The sequence below is a fragment of the Arachis duranensis genome, chromosome 10, assembly GCF_000817695.3.
Source record: "Arachis duranensis cultivar V14167 chromosome 10, aradu.V14167.gnm2.J7QH, whole genome shotgun sequence".
Classification (NCBI taxonomy): domain Eukaryota; kingdom Viridiplantae; phylum Streptophyta; class Magnoliopsida; order Fabales; family Fabaceae; genus Arachis; species Arachis duranensis.
This window is the reverse complement of record NC_029781.3, coordinates 56005338-56024681: the sequence shown is the minus strand read 5'-3', so window position 1 is coordinate 56024681 and position 19344 is coordinate 56005338. Positions and strand designations below refer to the sequence as shown.

Genomic DNA, 19344 nt, shown 5'->3' with positions numbered 1-19344 from the left:
CCTTCAAAAAGTAATATATAATTGTCAAACAATTTCATAATAATTTACAAGAAAATAATTTCCTAATTAAATTTTTAACACCAAAATAACAAATTTAGAAAAGAAAATAAAAATATGCACAAAATAAAAAAAAATGCAATGAATGAGTATGCAAATAAATTAAATAAAATAGAATGGAAGTGAGAGAAAATAAGAAAGGAAGAAGAAAGAAATAAGAAAAGATAAGAAGAATAAGGATTCGGAGAAGAAAAGATAAGAAAATTGGCACTAATCTGGAGAGGTTGTGCGACGCTGGCGACGCGGTCGCGTGGGTGACGCGGTTGCGTGGTGCGTAATAAGGTTAGGTGACGCGGACGCGTGGGGCACGCGATCACGTGACTTGATTTGTGCTAGTGGCGCGAGTGCAGCCTCGCGGTCGCACAACTCTCTGTTCAAAACTTAGTATTGCCAAAATCCAGGGTGACGCGGTCGCGTGGTCGACGCGATCGCGCGGGTGGCCTTTTTCTTAAAATGACGCGGCCGTGTGGGGCACGCGGTCGCGTGGTAGGGCTTGGGCTTCCAGCACGAGTCCAGCCCAATTCCAGCTCAACTTTTGGCCATACACCTTGTTACGTCGAAATCCAGGGCCACGTGGTCGCGTGGGTGACGCGGACGCGTGGGGAAGCCATTTTGCAAATGACGCGGCCGCATCAGCGATGCGGTCACGTGGAACGATTTGTGCCCTTGGCATGCCTCCAGCCCTGCTCCTGCGTAACTCTCTGTTCAATTTCTTTTCCTCCTAACGCACATACGACGCGGACACGTCAGCGACGCTACCGCGTCGCGTGCGTAAATCCCTTTTTTTTGAAACATGAAGAATGCAGTGTTAATATGAATGTGACGCAAAACTCCAGGTTCAATATAATAAAATAAAATAAAACTAGAAAACAAATAAAACTAAATAAAAATGAAAAATGAACGATCATACCATGGTGGGTTGTCTCCCACCTAGCACTTTTAGTTAAAGTTCTTAAGTTGGACATTTGGTGAGCTTCCTGTTATGGTGGCTTGTGCTTGAACTCATCCAGGAATCTCCACCAATCTTTGTGATTCCAGTGTCCTCCGGGATCCCAAACTAAGCATGCAAAGCCCTTAAGAAGCTTCAAACAGATTCTTAGGCTCCCGGGATGACAAATGCCAAAACAGATTCCAGGATCCCAAACTTTACTTTTACACCCGTTTTTGTCTCGATCTGTATTTTTCCAGCCGGGTGAAAGGTGATCTGAATTCTCATTGCAGCGACCAAACAGCTTCCTAGACCCATTCAGTTGAGCTTTATACCAACCTTTGCGTTTAAACTTAAAGCTTCCAACCATGATGAACCTTGCAGGACAATTTTTACCACTGGCCATCTTCCTCTTACTCTTAATGCCACAAAGAGCTCTAAGTTGACCATCTGTCTCCAGTAGCCCATATTCAAGTGGGATTAGAAAGCTATGGGATATGAATTTTACCCACTTGAATGTTGTAAAGGATGATGGCAACTTAGGGGGAGGTATTTTTAATGAAATTGCAAGCTCCACTCCCTTATGCTCTTCTCTGATAATTACCACCTCTTTGCAAGCTTCTTCAATTTCAACCTCTTCCTCTTGGTAGCTCTCTTTCAATTCAATCTCCTCTTCATTGCTTTCCATTGGCATGGGAGGTTGTGCTTCTTCTTCTTGAATCTCCATCTCTTGATCAACCTCTTCCAAGTCTTCAACTATGAGAAATTTAATTACTGTTTCTTTGAGGCGATCCTCTGCTTCGCGGTTTGCTGGACTTAGACATGATACAAAGGGAAGTGGTGACGATTGGGAACGATTGGATTGGAATTGGGGTGGTTCTATATATGGTTCATATGGCTCATAAGGTGGTTGGTATGGTGGTTGAGGGTTAGGGTCATATGGAGGTGAATGGCGGAAAGGGGCTTGTGAGTTTGGTGGTCCAAAGTTATGTTGAGGAAAGGGTTCATAGGCATATGGTGGTGGTTGTTGATACTCCATTGGAGGTGGTTGTTGCCATGAGGATTGATCAAGTCCTTGTGGCTCCTCCCATATTTAATTGTTCCAACCTTGATGCCTGTTCTCATTATAATTTCTTCTTCCTGCAACATTATTGTAACCAGACTCATAGCCAAAGGGGTGAGAGTTCATGATAGCAAATAAAAAAATTAAAAACAAAAATAAAAACAAATTGAAATTAAAAGGTTATTTAAATTTTGAATTTGAAAATTAACTTTTGAAATTTGAATTTTTGAAATTTGAAATTTAAAAATTTTTAAATTTGAATTTTGAAATTTGATTTTTGAAATAAGATAAGATAAGATAAAATTTTAAAATAAAAATCAATAACCTCTTAATTTACGAAAAAGTGAAAAAATAAAAATAAAAATAAAAACAAATAAACAAGCAAAAATAAAATATTTACAATAACCAATAATAAGGCACACGTTTGCAATTCCCCAGCAACGGCGCCATTTTGATTAGAAACTTTTGCGTGGTCTAGAAATTTGCGGATAAATCCTCGTTGCAAGTATAGTTTCTAAACCTTCAAAAGTCCTTTCATTCAAACGTTTTGGTTGTCACAAGTAACAAACCCCCTTGAAATTGATAACCGAGTATTCAAACCTCGGGTCGTCTTCTCAAGGAATTGCAGGAATTGATAACCGAGTATTCAAACCTCGAGTCGTCTTCTCAAGAAATTGCAGGCTGGTATGTTCTTATTATTGGTTATGGGTTTTGTAAATCGGGGTTTTAAAGATGAGGAACAAGTAATTTAAATGGCAAATAAAATAAATAAATAACTATAAAATAAACTCTTGGCAAGGTATGAAGACTGGAGGTCCTATCCCAGTTATCCTTATCAATTGTAATGAGAATTGGATTTTTCTCCCACTTTATTAACCTCTAACTATGAAGGTAAGTTAAGTGGATGGATTAATTCTTGAAGAATTCCAATTCTCAATCAACAATGAGTTTGATAACTCAAGAGTCACCAATTATTTAACCAAGGCCAAAATCTTGACCAAGACCAAAAGGAAAGGAAATCAAATCTACTGGAACAAAATATCTTCAGATTGGGAATAATCAATAGCATAAACAAAAGAAAGCAATATTAAACTGAAATACCTCAAATATCATTAAATAGGGAAATCATCATGAATGTGGCATAAGCCAAATAGGCAACATAACTAATATAAGCATTCAAGTATCTGAAAATAAGAAATAAATGTAGAGTAAAAGAACGTTGAACCTGGGATTGAGAGTCACTCCTAAAACTAAGAGAAATCCTAAATCCTAATCCTAAGAGAGAGGAGAGAGCCTCTCTCTCTAAAAACTACATCTGCTCCTAAAATTGTGAATGTGAAAGCCTTCTTATGAATGGATGCATTCCCCCACTTTATAGCCTCTAATCTGTGTTCTCTGGGCCGAAAACTGGGTCAGAAACAGCCCAGAAATCACTTCCAGCGCTTTCTGGTCCATACAGATCACGGAAAAGTGACGCGGCCGCATGGCTCACGCGGCCGCGCGAGTTGTGTTCCTGCCAGGTCACGCGTCCGCGTGACCCACGCGTTCGCGTCGCCTGGCGTCGGAGCAGCTATGGCAAATTATATATTAAATCGAAGCCCCGAACGTTAGCTTTCCAACGCAACTAAAACGGCGTCGTTTGGACCTCTGTAGCTAAAGTTATAGCCGTTTGAGTGTAAAGAGGTCAGGCTAGACAGCTTAGCAATTTCTCCAACTTCTTGTATTCCTTCCACTTTTGCATGCTTCCTTTCCATCCTCTGAGCCATTCCTGCCCTGTAATCTCTAAGATCACTTAACACACATATCAAGGCATCTAATGGTAATAAGAGAGTATTAATAATAAGAAAATATAAGATCAAAGAAGCACGTTTTCAATCATAGTACAAAATCAGGAAGGAAATATAAAACTATACAAATATTATGAATAAGTGGGTAAAGAGTTGATAAAATCCGCTCGATTGAGCACAAGATAAACCATAAAATAGTGGTTTATCACTGAGTTAAGAATTCAAGGATCAATGCATGTATGATAAAATTAAAATAAAAAGTTGATACATGAGTATGGAATGTGAAAGGGAATTCTAGGTAGCTAGGTACGAACTCCAAAGTTATATAAAATATATATAGGTTATGTTAAGGTTTGAGTTAATTAAAGATTCAATTTATAAGCTCATTTAACCATATATGTATCATTACCCTTACCTTGGCCCTGTTACAACCTTGAAAAGACCTCATGATGTTGCATTGGTATATTAAATGTTGTTGATTGGTTAGGAGAAGAACAAAATTTAGGGAGCATGATTAGAGAAGGATATAGTGATTACCCTATACACTGGAGAGATTAGAGTATACATACATCATCAGTGAGGGTTCAATGCTTAAAATTCTATGTTCCCCGCTTTCATGAGCTACCTTCTTGCATTTTTTTTCCTGTTCTTACTATATGAGAATTGAATTAGTGGAATTTGATTTATAATTGTTTTGAAGAACTTATTTACTCTTGATCAAGTGGACAAGAATCATATAGTTGCATTCACATATATAGGTTGCATTGCATTGCATGAGTTTTTATATGTTCCTACTCATTTATTCTATCTCCTTCAACTAAGCATGAGGACATGGTAATGTTTAAGTGTGGGGAGGTTGATAAACCACTATTTTATGGTTTATAATGTGTTTAATTGTGTGGTTTTATCATGATCTTTACCCACTTATTCATATAATTAGCATGCATTTATATTTCCTTCCTAAAATTATTACATGATTGAAAACTTACTTCCTAGAGACTTTTAATTAGGTATTTTGATTCTCCTTTATTCCATGTGATGCCGTGATCTGTGTGTTAAGTGTTTCAGGCTTTATAGGGCATGAATGAGTGGGAGATTGGAAAGAAAGCTTGCAAAAATGGAAGGAATACAAGAAATTGAGGAGATGACCAGCGAGAAGTGACGCGGTCGCATGACTCACGTCACCGCGCGAAAGAGAGGAAATCGCAGTGACGCGGCCGCACGGCTCATGCGACCGCGCGGATTGGAAAAGCATAAGCGACGCGGAGGCATGGACGACGCGCCCGCGTGGAAAAGCATAACGCCGAATGACGCGTCCGCATGAATGACGCGACCGCGTGACGTGCGCGATCTGCAGAATCTCAGAAGTCGCTGGCAGTGTTTCTGGGCCGGATTTTAACCCAGTTTTCGGCCCAGAAACACAGACTAGAGCCAGGGATATGCAGAAACAAGAGACAACATTCATTCCACATAATTTTTAGTTTTAGATCTAGTTTTTACTCCTCCTCTAGGTTTTCTCTCTACACATTCATAGTTCTTAGGATTTTATTTTCTATTGCTTTTTGCATCAAGATATTGAGAAGAGTTAATACCTCATCAAGACTTCGTCATTCTAGTTCGTTTTCTTTACTTGGCTTTACTCTTCTATGTCCTTTAATTTACTCAATTCTATTATTGGATTATTTTAGAATTTATTAATACAAGAATTACCTTTATTTTTAATTGATTCCTTTGAGTTTTTTTTATCATGTCTTTCTTTAATTCTTTTTCCTATGTTATGAGTTCTACATTCACAATGAGCGAGTAGTTCCCTAATTTAATGGGGAGTTGATTGAAAGGAACCCTTGAGTTGGGGTGCTTAAAGGAAAAATTGTAATTGGGTTCATTGTTGGAATGCCTTCTAGTCACTGACACTAATCCTTTTCAATGAGCGGATTGGGACTTGTGAATAGAAACAACATTCCAACTTGTTTGACTCTCTCTTACCTAGTAAGGGATAACTAAACAGAGCAACCTTCAATTATCAATTAATCTTGAGAGTACTTCAACAAGAATAGGGCTTCCAACTAATCTACTCCCATTCAAGGCTTTTATTTAAAATTAATTAAATTCTCTAAATTAATTTCCTGTTTATCAACTCAACCATTTTTGAAAACACCTGATTGATAAAATAGCACATCTCTCTGCAACTCGTTGGGAGACGACCTGGGATTCATATTCCCAGTATTTTAACTTTAATCTTTGTGACAACCCTTTTAAATTGATAAGCGGATTTTCGACTGGTTAAGGACTGTACTTGCAACGTATTTCTATTGATAATTTCTTAACTTGCCAATTTTCGCCACGTCAGTGCCTCCTCACTTCTGTTCTAAAAGGGTCGTATTTCTATTTCGACAATTGAGCCAAGCATCTTTTGAACCATGACCGAGAACCACCATGGAAAAGTTTTGTAGGAATCTTTCTAACCACCGAAAACTTTGGCTATGGACTTCTACTTTGCCAACCAAGCCTTTCAGTAATTGATGGTGTAGTTGAACCTTGACTGGACTTCTGCAATTATAGATTTCACCTTGATGGATGGGTCGATCTCAACCAATGGCCTTATAGCCTCAACAACTGTGTTCGAGTTCAACTTCGAATGATCCTGTGAAATCGTTTCCAAGGTGCATGTGTGCCTACCATTGTATCTCCATATCTCCCAACAATCTTTTTTCCGTATCAAGCTAGCTCGGATAAGTCAGTTGCACCCATGCCCATATTTCTTGCATTTTGCATAGAACGTCTGTGGCTCGGACTCATAAACATTGTAGTTAACTCCTCTAGAGATAGTGTAACTTTTAATTACCGCAACGACCGACTTTCTAGAACTATATTCCATTTCGATCATGAACTTCCCGTCCTCAGGATAAGCAACACCTACACAAAACAGAAATCATCACTCATTGATCTATCCAAAATATAAATTAGGAAAAACGTATTATTGACTCAGCATGTACCTATGTTTGCATTTTCGGGAAATTCTGGTGCATGCATGGCGTCAAGATCCAAGTTACGCATAAAAGGTGGAACGTCCATCGGTTGACTAACTGCGGGAGGGGCCACTACATTCTCCATTGCTCCCTCACCTCCCACATCACCATCCTCGTCTTCGTCGCCAGCTTCATAAGTAGTTTCCAAGTCCTCTTCGCTATCACTGTTTATTCCTTCGTACACTTCAACTTTATCATCCTCTATATCTAAATTATTTTGAATCCCATCTTCCTCTACATTTCCAAACTTAACATACAGCTTAATCTTTGACTGTCGCACTTGAGTTTGCCAGTGAATGTGGAACATATTCTGCATACTTGCTTTGTCAATGAGCGGCATAATATCAAATTGTATTAGACCACCAAATACTATAACGGGATTCTAGTACATAATATTGCTCACTCTACTCAACATATCGTTCTCCATGCTTTGACAGAGACCGTTCTGAAGCTCCATGAACGTCATGGTGCATGGAACCACAAACGAAAACAGATTCTCACACGTAAAGCTCATTCTCTTATGAGTATTCCGTATAATCTCACCGTTGTGATATATCACTAAATTTACAGTACCTTCCATTACACCAGAAACACATTCAGACAATTTTTCTCTTGCCATAAATGGTACCGAGCTTTATTTTATATAAAAAAAAACACTCAATAGTTAATATACAGATTACATGTTGCATCACCAACGAATCAAAGTGCGACACATCGACACCATGCCCTCCACGTATTGAGTCAACACACCTTTCACGTGTTATAACCGCCCAACTGACACATCTACTTATTTATAAATATATCAAATATCTCAATTTCCATTAAAAAAATACCAATAATATTTTCATATGAAAAAAAATGAGGCTAGAATTCTCTAATAAAAAAACGAAAAATGCCCGATATTCAACCTCCATAAAAAGGATGGAATATTCTGTTTCTCTTAAATGTTAAACGAGTTGTTAACGTTTTCATTTCTCGGATTTCTTTGTCCTTTCTCTGTCTTTGCTCTTTCTCTCACTCTCGCTCTCAACATTCTTCAAGCTTTCTTCCATTCTCTCCAATGGCTTCCTTCACCCTCAGACTCACCCCTTCTTCTGCCTCTTCCATTAACAAACCTATACTCGCTTCTTTTTCTTCCCACCTTAACCCACAACGCGCCTCATTCCCTTTCTCCAACAACCACAACCCCCTAAACCTTCAAACCCTGCATCATCATCATCATCATCATCATCATCATCTTTTCCCCGCGATTCGCCCGTTCCTTCAACAAACCAGAGGTATGTATTCTCTACAATACTTTTTTTTTCTTTTTCTCTTTGTGTATTTATGTAGCCCTAAGGTAGTAGCTAAGATAGTGCGGTCATTGATTTGGTTCAATTGCGCAATGCTGATTCTGAAAGTTGAAGTCTGTGTTTTTCGTTATCCTTTTTTTTTTCCCTCCCCATTATTTATGTTAATAGCTATTATTTTATTATTATTTTCGTGTTTCTGTGTTTCTTGTTTCGAACACAAGATTTGGGGTTTTGGTACCTCAAATCGCCTTCTATAATTGGTGACTTGAACTAAATATCAATAATGAGTTCTCAAGGATCATGCGATATTAAGTGACTTGAACTTGTTCATGTTGCTGTTATTAGGTTCTGGCCTGATTTTGTAATTGGTTGAATGATGCTTCTAGGGTCTGATGCAGTGTGTAAATTTCAATAAGCTGCTTGTTGAATCTTTATAATACTAGTTACTGGTAAATGATTTAATGTTGATGCTAAAGAATTGTGGAGAAGCAGGTTGATATGGTGACTCAATGAGTGGTAATAAATTGGAAATAGATGCCTTGAATTTCCATGGAAATTTTCTTCGTATTTGACCTTGGATGGTTATTGATCACCAATATGTATTTGCTGTTTTTGTTCTAGAGTCTAGAAAGAAAAGAAATTGTTATTAGTATTATTTTTCCACTTCTCGCCTTGCAATTCCATGGATTGTTAATGACATATATAAGGCCTTTGGAGTGTTTAAAGAGAACTGACTTTGATTTTTAAACTTAACGATCCCATCGCGCGCCTGTGGCCGCAAAAAATTTCATAAAAGAATTAAGCGAAAAATGCCTGTTGACATGTGGTTAATCATCTGTTTTAAAATAAAATGCAGACTTGCTTTCCTTTTTGTGGAAACTCTGTTCTAGAGTGCAGAGTTGTTGTAGTGAGTGTGAGAAGTAGAGAGAAAATGCAGAGCTGAGTGAAAAGATCAGAAAATGAAAGCTGGTTTATGGTGATGAATCTCACCTTGCTAAACTACACGTTAGAGCTTATGTACACAATTAGCAAGCTAACTAACTCTAGTTAACCTTCCAACTCTAGCTGTTACACTTGAGTTAAATAACTAACTTCCACTACTGTAACTACTTAAATCAGCTGGCAGCATTCAGCTACACTTTTCTAACCCCTTTTTGTAAAATACTATCTAGAGAAAGGGCGAATACATCCATTCATGTGAATATCATAGTTGAGATGTAGATAGTGTTATGTCAAACAGTTTAGTCACCTAGAGAAATGCATTCGACCATTCAGATCATGTATTTCTTTTTATTCTCAGTAATTTTGAGGGGGGAACTGTACTTGAAATTTCATGGAAATTGGAAATGGATTTAGTCATAGGAATAGAGGTTGAGATATAATTTATCTAATGAAGGTTCCTTGTCCATCACTAGTGCCCAGCATAACTTGCTGAGTTATGACTTATTATAGGAATATAATGCAAGTTTGTTACCTATAATTATGTTGGTAAGACCGGAAAAACCAGAATACAGGATCTTCATGAAGATTTATTCTTATGACAACAAATCACAAGAATTATAGACCTAAGGTTCCTTTGCTTGTTTAAATTCCGAGGAAGTTGCATTTTTTCCTAGTTGATTAGTGGGTTGATTCCTTGTTTCAGTTTGTAACTTTATTCCAATAATTCTAATCCTTTCAAGTTTTTAGAACTATGTAGCCAACTTGAAAATTTGTGGAAATTGTTTAATTATTTGTGTCGCCCTTCTCAAGTCTCCCCCTTTTCCTTTCTCTCTTATTTTGAGCACCCAGTGTTGTGACTGCTTTCGAGTCATGTCTTTTCTCCTTGTGGTTCTGTTAACAGGCTTGAATGTATCTGCTACCTGATCTTTACTATATACTCAAATAACCAGCAAGCTTCTAGTTTGCTTGAATTAAATCACAGTTTTGGAGTATAATCTAACAAATGAGATACATTTTCTTCCCTCCACTACAAAATGAAAAGGCTAAGACATAGTGTGTATGCGTTTGTTGAAAGATGACACTAGTCGGTGAAAGGTTAATTCCTCTATTCATTGATGTTTCCTACTGAGTTGTTCGTATTTCCAATTTGTCATATTTGGTATGTCAATATGTATTATGGCTTGAGTCATTAGATGGTTTCTTAATTCTTTGTGCTTGTTATTGTTTAGCAGCTACACCAGTAACAAAAGACCTGTGGGAAAATTTGATTCTGAACAGTGAAACCCCAGTCCTTGTTGAATTCTATGCAAATTGGTGTGGCCCGTGCAAGATGGTACACCGGGTGATGGATGAGATCGAAATCGAGTATGCTGGGAAACTCAAGTGCTTCAAGGTGAACACAGACACTGATATGGAAATTGCTGATGACTACGAAATTAAGGCTGTACCAGTGGTTCTGCTGTTTAAAAATGGCGAGAAATGTGATTCTGTAATTGGCACCATGCCAAAGGAGTTTTATGTGGCTGCCATTGAGAGGGTGCTCAAGTCTTAAATATGGATTGCAGCTGCAGAAAACTTCCGGGCGATAGAGGAAATGATAAACACTTGCTCTTCTATGTCATGATGATTTTTGGTCAATTTTTCAGTTAGCATGTTAGGCTATTCAACATTACTGAGTACTTGTACATATGTTGTGAGCGTTCTTCCATAACAGGTGCTAGACTACTAAGAGAATGATACACCTCAATCTCTTGAACTTCCTTTGATGGAAATTCTTCTGCTACATGAGATATGAGAGTTGAATTTCATTGTTCTGTGGTTACTGACCTGAACAGTAGTTATTCTGAAAGTACGATTCGATCACCTGCCTGATATGCTCATTCCCTGTGTTTTAGTTTTCCTTTAATAATTCTAAATAAAGTGCTTGTTATATATTTAAAATAATATTTATTAATCATTTGTATTATCTAAGTCCATGTAGCACACAAGTCTGATTGTAATTTTTTCTTAATTATTCTATAGATATATTTAGATATGTCTAAAATGAGCACAATAATTATGTGTTTATTGGATGTGTCATATTTATATAGATCATTATATTTTATTAGATGAAAATTAAAAATTAATATAAAAGAAATATTAATAGACTCTAATAAATACAGAATATTTTAGTACACAAATAAATACTTTAAATGACAATATTTTAATACATAATACTTTAAATAGCAATAAATTTTTTTATTCTTAAGTAATTAAATATAAAATATATAAATACAAAATATATGAATATTTTTTATTCATTAAGATTAATTATTTTGTAAGAAATTTTTATAATATTAAAAAATTATATTAAAATGATATTTTAAACTGTAACATAAAGAAGATTTATTGATTATAAAGGATCATTAGGAAGATTTAATTATTATAAAGGACCATTAGAAAGATTTAATTATTAAAAAGGACCTTTAATTTTAAAATTATTTAGAAAGACTTATTTTATAATATTTAAAAAAAAGACCAAATTTTTGTTGTGAAGAGACAAATATATCCTTACATTATTTTTTTATTTATTTCTTTTTTTAACATAATTTTTTTCTAATTATCTATGACACTCAAATCCTTATTCTTCATCTATAACTTATAGAGACATTTGTTGCTGCCAATCACAAAATGTAAGACCTGGGAAGTTGATTTTCTAATGCTGCATTTGGTATATCCTTGCAGAAACATTACTATTGAGTAACATGTTTCTTTCAAACTCGTTTTTAGATTTTAATGTCTCTTCCCTCATTATTGGTTATTTATTGTTTTATATTTTTGCATAGACATGGAATCTACTGTTCGTCGACAAATTTTTTGTTATTTTCACGTTGGAGGTAATATTGAAGTTGTACCAAAACAGAAAATCATTTATCATGGAGGAAAAATCATAGGAGAGCTAATTGAAGTAGGATGCACGCATTCAAATTTAATACATAAGATATGGCTTCGAACCAAGAAAAATATGCAGAATAAATGCATTACCTATACAGTCAAATTTAATCAATCTCAACTCATAGATCTCATTGATACTGATAGTGTTAACCAATTGATCACATTCAATGATGACAACGTTCATGACAGGTATGTATTCCAACTGGGTTATCTTTTTATAAATTTTATCATATTAGTGATTAGCGAATTGTTATGAAAGTAATTTAATTTTTTTATGATTAGTACACTATCAAGTAATTCAACTCAAGGAGTCGACGTCTTTACTAATATTGATGGTCAAAATCCATTGACACAAATTCTATGTAATTCTAAGGCTTATACATATTTATATATAAAAGGAGATAATATATTCTAGAAGCCCGACGAAGGATTAAGCTAAAAAAAGAAAAAAAAAACAGAATTACAAAAGCATGAAACATTCACCCGAAACTAACGCATAAGATACAAGGTATACATGCAAGGGAATAGAACATATATAGATATAAGAGTATAATAATCATAACTAACTAGCCGCAGCTCGTAGAGTTTAAGCCGACTAGTTATAAAGACATAGAGTTTTGGAGTTAAAAATAGCTTATACAACTATTCTCTCAAATAAGTCTCTAAGGCCATAAAGTTTAAAACAAAAAGGGTGAGAGAAAATACTACAAAAAAATAAAACAGAAATAAACCAGGAAGAAACCATACTCCACTCTGCCACCATATCCGCAATTTCACCGAGGTGAATTACGACCTGCATATGAAAAACAATAACAAAGTATGGAATGAGAACCAGAGGTTCTCAGTATGGTAACAGTGCCCAATAATGTAAGATGTAAGGTTTCGGGACGTCGAAGGCAATCCTAGAACTTCACATCGAATACGGGTATTCAATCTTAGAATAAAATAAATAAATAAAGAACTTAACCATAAACATGGTTATCTAAACTTAGGGGAATTCTAACTAATACTAATCACACCGCTGTATCCCACAGCCTTCGCCAACCTACCCTCCGTGTGATCCCATCGCCACTGCCTACCTAACCCCCTCTACACCAGACAAACACAGATAATGCAAGTAAGGAAAACACAGGTAGTATTCAGATATATAACAAGTAATTTAAGAAGCAAGTAGGCATGTTATACAATTAGGCAAACTCAAATAATCAAAGAAAACAAATTTATAGAAGATGCATATGATGAATGTCTGTTCTATTGGGTGTGATATCACATGTCGGTTATAGTGCCAAACCCGACACAAAATCCACGGCAACTCCCGGATTAGTCTCTCTGTTGTGCAAACTCAAGAGGAACGATTCCGAGGGATAAGTGCCCTACCACCGTTTCCTTTCAGAGGAAAACGTTCCGAAGGAGAGTGCTATACCACCTTCCTCTAGATGCCGCATGATTCCATGGATTAGTGCCCTACTACCTTACAACCAGAGAGAAACCCATGCTCAGGAGGAAAATTCTGAGGGATGAGTGCCCTACCACCTTCTCCTTTCAGAGGAAAACATTCCGAGAAAGAGTGCCCTACCACCTTCCTCTTGAGCGATAAATATGAGTGAGAAGCCCAGCTTCAAACCTCACATCTGAACGTAGGCAGGAGACTGCCACAGCCCCTATGACGGAGAACAATGCATATCGTAATCACATATTCAATCTCAGAGGCCATTCCTCATAGCCCTTTTCCACTCAAACTCGTTCCATCAACCATAATCATTCATAATTTTCATTCCGAACTCATTATTTCCTCAGTTTCTCAATTCGTTGTCAGTAATCACCAAGTTCACTACTCTTCCTTCTCTCTCAACCGAACCCATTCTCAATACACCAGAAACCTAAACCTATGTTCTCTAACTTTTCAAGATAATACCCAAATTAAATCTCCTAGGATCTTTCTGATGTTCTGATACTCGAAAGATAAGCCAAAGAGTCCTAAATATGTGTAACAGAAGTTTACAAGCTAGTTGGAAAGGTGAAACAGTTAAAACAAGATTTTAGTTGAAAAACAAGGCATGTGCGTACGCACAAGGGTGTGCGTGCGCACGCCCATGAGAATTTTCAAAATGTGTGCGTACGCATAGTGTGCGTACACACATGTAGTAAAATTTCAACTCTATTCGTTCACATAAGGGGTGCGAATGCCCTCAATAGAGTGCACCTTCCAACGTGTGTGTGCGTACAGGGCTGTGCGTACGCACGGCTTGCAACACTTTGTTGGTTGTGTGTGCGCACATGATGTGCTAACGCTCCCATCAGCAAGCCTTCCCCTGTGTGTGCCTGCACACAAGGGTGTGCGTCCACACACTTTCAAAAACACCAAGGACGTGCGTGCGCACAAGGCTGTGCGTGCGCACACAAACCAGAAATCACAAATTCTGTATCATTCCCAGTATTCAAATTTCAACACCAAACTTTGAATGATCATAACTTCCCTTACAAAAATCCATTCTCTACAAACTTTATATCAATTTAAAGCTCTCAAAGCCATCTTTAATTTAAAAGAAGTTTCATGCAATTTCAAGCTTTGAAGCTCATGTTATGATCCGTTAAAGTTCACCAAAAATCCATTTTTACCCAAAATCTCTAAACCTCAATTTTAATCAACTCTCAATCCAAAACAAACTCAATCACATTCCAACCGTACCAAAACAACCCAAAATTCATACCAAACCCTGATTCAATTATTTTCTCAATCACACAACCTTCTAAACCATTCAAAAGTTCTAAATCCAACCTAATTCACATTTTCTAATTTCCATTAACCTTATTAACATCAATATGACCACTCACCATTCCCATCCATCATCAATGTCACATATTCCAAACTTCCATCCAATAAACACATTTTCATCAATTCATCATCATCTATACTCAGAATCATTATTCACAATTCTCACCATTCCATTCAATTCATCAAACCTCCTCACCTATTTACTTTTAACATGAACCACAACAATCAACAATCAAAATCATCATCAACATCCATCTTCAAACCTCAACACCCACCAACATAACTCATCAATAATTATCATCGAACAACATATATGTCATCACATTCAAACTCATTCAACCTACATCTAGACCATCAACAAGCATAACATTCATATACAATTAATCATACAATCACATCATTCAACCTATCTTAAGGTCAACTAGCCTAAGTGTCCAGAAATATTACATATTGCATAAAGAAAACTAAAAAGGTGAGGATGAATAGTGACATCCCCATCTTCAATTCTCCTCTCATCTCAACCCGCGCCTCTCTCTCTTATTTGGGGAAAATAAGCTGAAAAGCTCATTTAATGAGCTTATATAAGTTAGGCCTTGGGTCCGGTTTGGACCTGGTCCAATCCATTAGCGTTTTTAATCTTTTTGGCCCATTTTGGGCTAAAACCTTTAAGATTAGCGCCCAGTTTTTTATTCTAAATTGTTTTTATCCTTTTTAAAACAAGAAATCAATTTTCAAAATCTTATTTTCCCAAAATAAGCACCAGTACGCTTTTTTACAAAAATCTTTCAAAAAAGATACATTTTTTAACTTAGAAAAATTCACTGAAATCAAATTTCACCTTTAAATTTTTAAATTAAAACTTCTAAATTTTGAATATACTCCGAGCACTAAAAATTATTTTTTTAAAACGGTTTCACATGAAAAACTCTGGTTCTTACATATTTCATTATAAAAAGGTGGAAATTTTTTGTTCCAAAAAGTATAAAAGAGATAAATACAAAAAATTTAAGTATTTTTTATTCATTAGGATTAATTATTATGCAAAAAAAAATTCTAATATTAAAAAATTATATTAAAATGATATTTTAAACTACAACATAAAAATATAAAAAAAATTGTATTAAAAGTTTATTTTATATTACTTGACAAAAAATTAAATTATTATAATAATGTTGCAAAATCAAAAGAAGAACGAGGAAAAACACGACAATAAAGATGAAATACTTCAAAAACGAAGAGGCACGGAAAAAGAAAAAGGAGAAAAAAAAGAGGAGGCATGAAAGAAAGAAAAAGAAAAAGAAATAAATGACTTGTATGACTTGTGTGGAAAAACGCTTGTACGTAAAAAATTCCTCATTATACTATTTTAAATAAACTAAATTTGAACAAATATTTGATAAAAAAAATTATATTATATAATAATATTTTTAACAAAAATAGTTAATTAAATATTGAATATACTAATCTAATTATTTATCAAGTAATATAAAATAAAATTTTAATTATTTTATATTTTATGTTATAATTTAAAATATTATTTTAATATAATTTTTTAATATTATAATTTTTTTTTGAAAAATATTTAATCTTAATGGATAAAAAATACTCATATTTTTTGTATTTATATGTTTTATATTTAATTATTTAAGAATAAAAGATTTTTGTTGTCGTTTAAAGTATTGTGTATTAAAGTATTGTCATTTAAAGCATTTATTTACGTACTAGGATATTTTGTATTTATTAGAGCCCATCAATACTCTTTTTTTATGTTAGCCTTTGATTTTCATCTAATAAAATCTAATGGTCTATATAAATGTGGCATATTCAATAAACTCAAAAAATACCCTTAAGTTTTATTTTGTTTCAATTTTGTTCTAGAATTTTTTGATTTGTATCAAATATACCCCTGGTGGCTAATTTTTCAAAAAATTTAAGACCACTTTAACAATAATTTCATAAGAACAACTATGAGCGGATAATTTATACGCTTTTTGGCATTATTTTTAGGTAGTTTTTAGTATGATTTAGTTACTTTTAGGGATGTTTTCATTAGTTTTTATGCTAAATTCACATTTCTGGACTTTACTATGAGTTTGTGTGTTTTTCTGTGATTTCAGGTATTTTCTGGCTGAAATTAAGGGACCTGAGCAAAACTCTGATAAAAGGCTGACAAAGGACTACTGATGCTGTTGGAATCTGACCTCCCTGCACTCAAAATGAAATTTCTGGAGCTACAGAACTCCAAATGGTGCGCTCTCAATGGCATTGGAAAGTAGATATCCAGAGATTTCCAGAAATATATAATAGTCCATACTTTGTTCGAGATTAGACGATGTAAACTGGCGCTCAACGCCAGTTCCATGCTGCATTCTGGAGTCAAACGCCAGAAACACGTCACGAACCAGAGTTGAACACCCAAAACACGTTACAACTTGGCGTTCAACTCTAAGATAAGCCTTAGCTCGTGTAACATTCAAGCTCAGCCCAAACATACACCAAGTGGGCTCCGAAAGTGGACTTATGCATCAATTACTTACTTCTGTAAACCCTAGCAGCTAGTTTATTATAAATAGGACTTTTTACTAATGTATTAGACATCTTGGAACGTTTAGTTCTTAGACCTTGGGGGCTGGCCTCTTGGCCATGCCTGAACCTTCATCACTTATGTATTTTCAACGGTGGAGTTTCTACACACCATAGATTAAGGGTGTGGAGCTCTGATGTACCTCAAGTTTTAATGCAATTATTATTATTTTCTATCCAATTCGATTTATTCCTGTTCTAAGATATTCGTTGCACTTCAACTTGATGAATGTGATGAACTGTGACACTCATCATCATTCTCACCCATGAACGCGCGTGATTGACAACCACTTCCGTTCTACCTTAGACCGGGCGCATATCTCTTGGATTCCTTAATCAGAATCTTCGTGGTATAAGCTAGAATTGATGGCGGCATTCATGGGAATCCGGAAAGTCTAACCTTGTCTGTGGTATTCCGAGTAGGATTCCGGGATTGAATGACTGTGACGAGCTTCAAACTCCTGAAGGCTAAGCGTTAGTGACAGACGCAAAAGAATCACGGGATTCTATTCCAACCTGATTGAGAACCGACAGATGATTAGCCATGCTGTGACAGAGCATTTGGACCATTTTCACTGAGAGGATGGGATGTAGCCATTGACAACGGTGATGCCCTACATACAGCTTGCCATGGAAAGGAGTAAGAAGGATTGAAGGAAGAAGTAGGAAAGTAGAAAAAGAAAGGGCACAATATCTCCATATGCTTATCTGAAATTCCCACCATTAATTTACATAAGCATTTCTATCCTATGTTATTTATCTTCATTTTCTGCTTGTTATTTATTATTATTCGAAAATCCATAATCAATTATAATCCGCCTGACTGAGATTTACATTATCACCATAACTTGCTTCATACCAACAATCTCTGTGGGATCGACCCTTACTCACGTAAGGTTTATTACTTGGACGACCCAGTACACTTGCTGGTTAGTTGAACGGAGTTGTGATCACACATAGTAAAGAGCTATTATAATTATTCCATACAACAACAAAGAATACAACATTGATGATCACAATTTCGTCCACCAAGATTTTGAAAATAAGATTTTTAAAATTGAAATTTTGACTTGACTTATAAGAAATAACTAATTTTTAAAAATTTTTGACCAAGTCAACCCAAAATTTCAAAAATTTGGAGGGAAATAAGGAAAAGATATTTTTTTATTTTTGAATTTTTAATGAGGAGAGAGAAAAACACAAACATGACCCAAAACATAAAAATTTTGGATCAAAACACAAGATGCATACAAGAACACTATGAATGTCAAGATGAACACCAAGAACACTTTGAAGATCATGATGAACATCAAGAACATAATTTTGAAAAATTTTTGATGCAAAAAAAACATGCAAGACACCAAACTTAGAAATCTTTAATGCATGGATTCTAACAAACGAAAAATGCATATGAAAAACAACAAAAGATGAAAAACAAGAAAACATCAAGATCAAACAAGAAGACTTACCAAGAACAACTTGAAGATCATGAAGAACACCATGAATGCATGAATTTTTGAAAAATGCATAATAATTTTTTTTTAAAACATGCAATTGACACCAAACTTAAAAGTTGACTCAAGACTCAAACAAGAAACACAAAATATTTTTGGTTTTTATGATTTTATGATTTTTTTGATATTTTCTTTATTTATTTTCGAAGAAAAAAGGAAAAAAAATTTTTGAAAAATTTTTGAAAACAAAACAAAAAGAAAATTACCTAATCTGAGCAACAAGATGAACCTTCAGTTGTCCATACTCGAATAATCCCCGGCAACGGCGCCAAAAACTTGGTGGACGAAATTGTGATCATCAATGTTGTATTCTTTGTTGTTGTATGGAATAATTATAATAGCTCTTTACTATGTGTGATCACAACTCCGTTCAACTAACCAGCAAGTGTACTGTGTCGTCCAAGTAATAAACCTTACGTGAGTAAGGGTCGATCCCACA

General features: G+C 35.3%; 1 protein-coding gene across 2 annotated transcripts; it reads left to right on the top strand.

The window, feature by feature from the left end:
• The first annotated feature begins 7826 nt into the window (after positions 1-7826).
• Positions 7827-10989, top strand: LOC107470022 (thioredoxin M3, chloroplastic). Of its 2 annotated transcripts, none has more exons than XM_016089409.3 (2): positions 7827-8141; positions 10331-10989. In XM_016089409.3, exons 1-2 carry the CDS (start codon positions 7925-7927, stop codon positions 10648-10650), a joined length of 537 nt encoding a protein of 178 aa, XP_015944895.1. In that variant the 5' UTR covers positions 7827-7924; the 3' UTR covers positions 10651-10989. The 2 variants fall into 2 exon arrangements, with proteins under 2 accessions (XP_015944895.1, XP_015944894.1); XM_016089408.3 differs by having other exon boundaries at positions 7834-8141; positions 10328-10989.
• The last annotated feature ends 8355 nt before the right edge of the window (positions 10990-19344 follow it).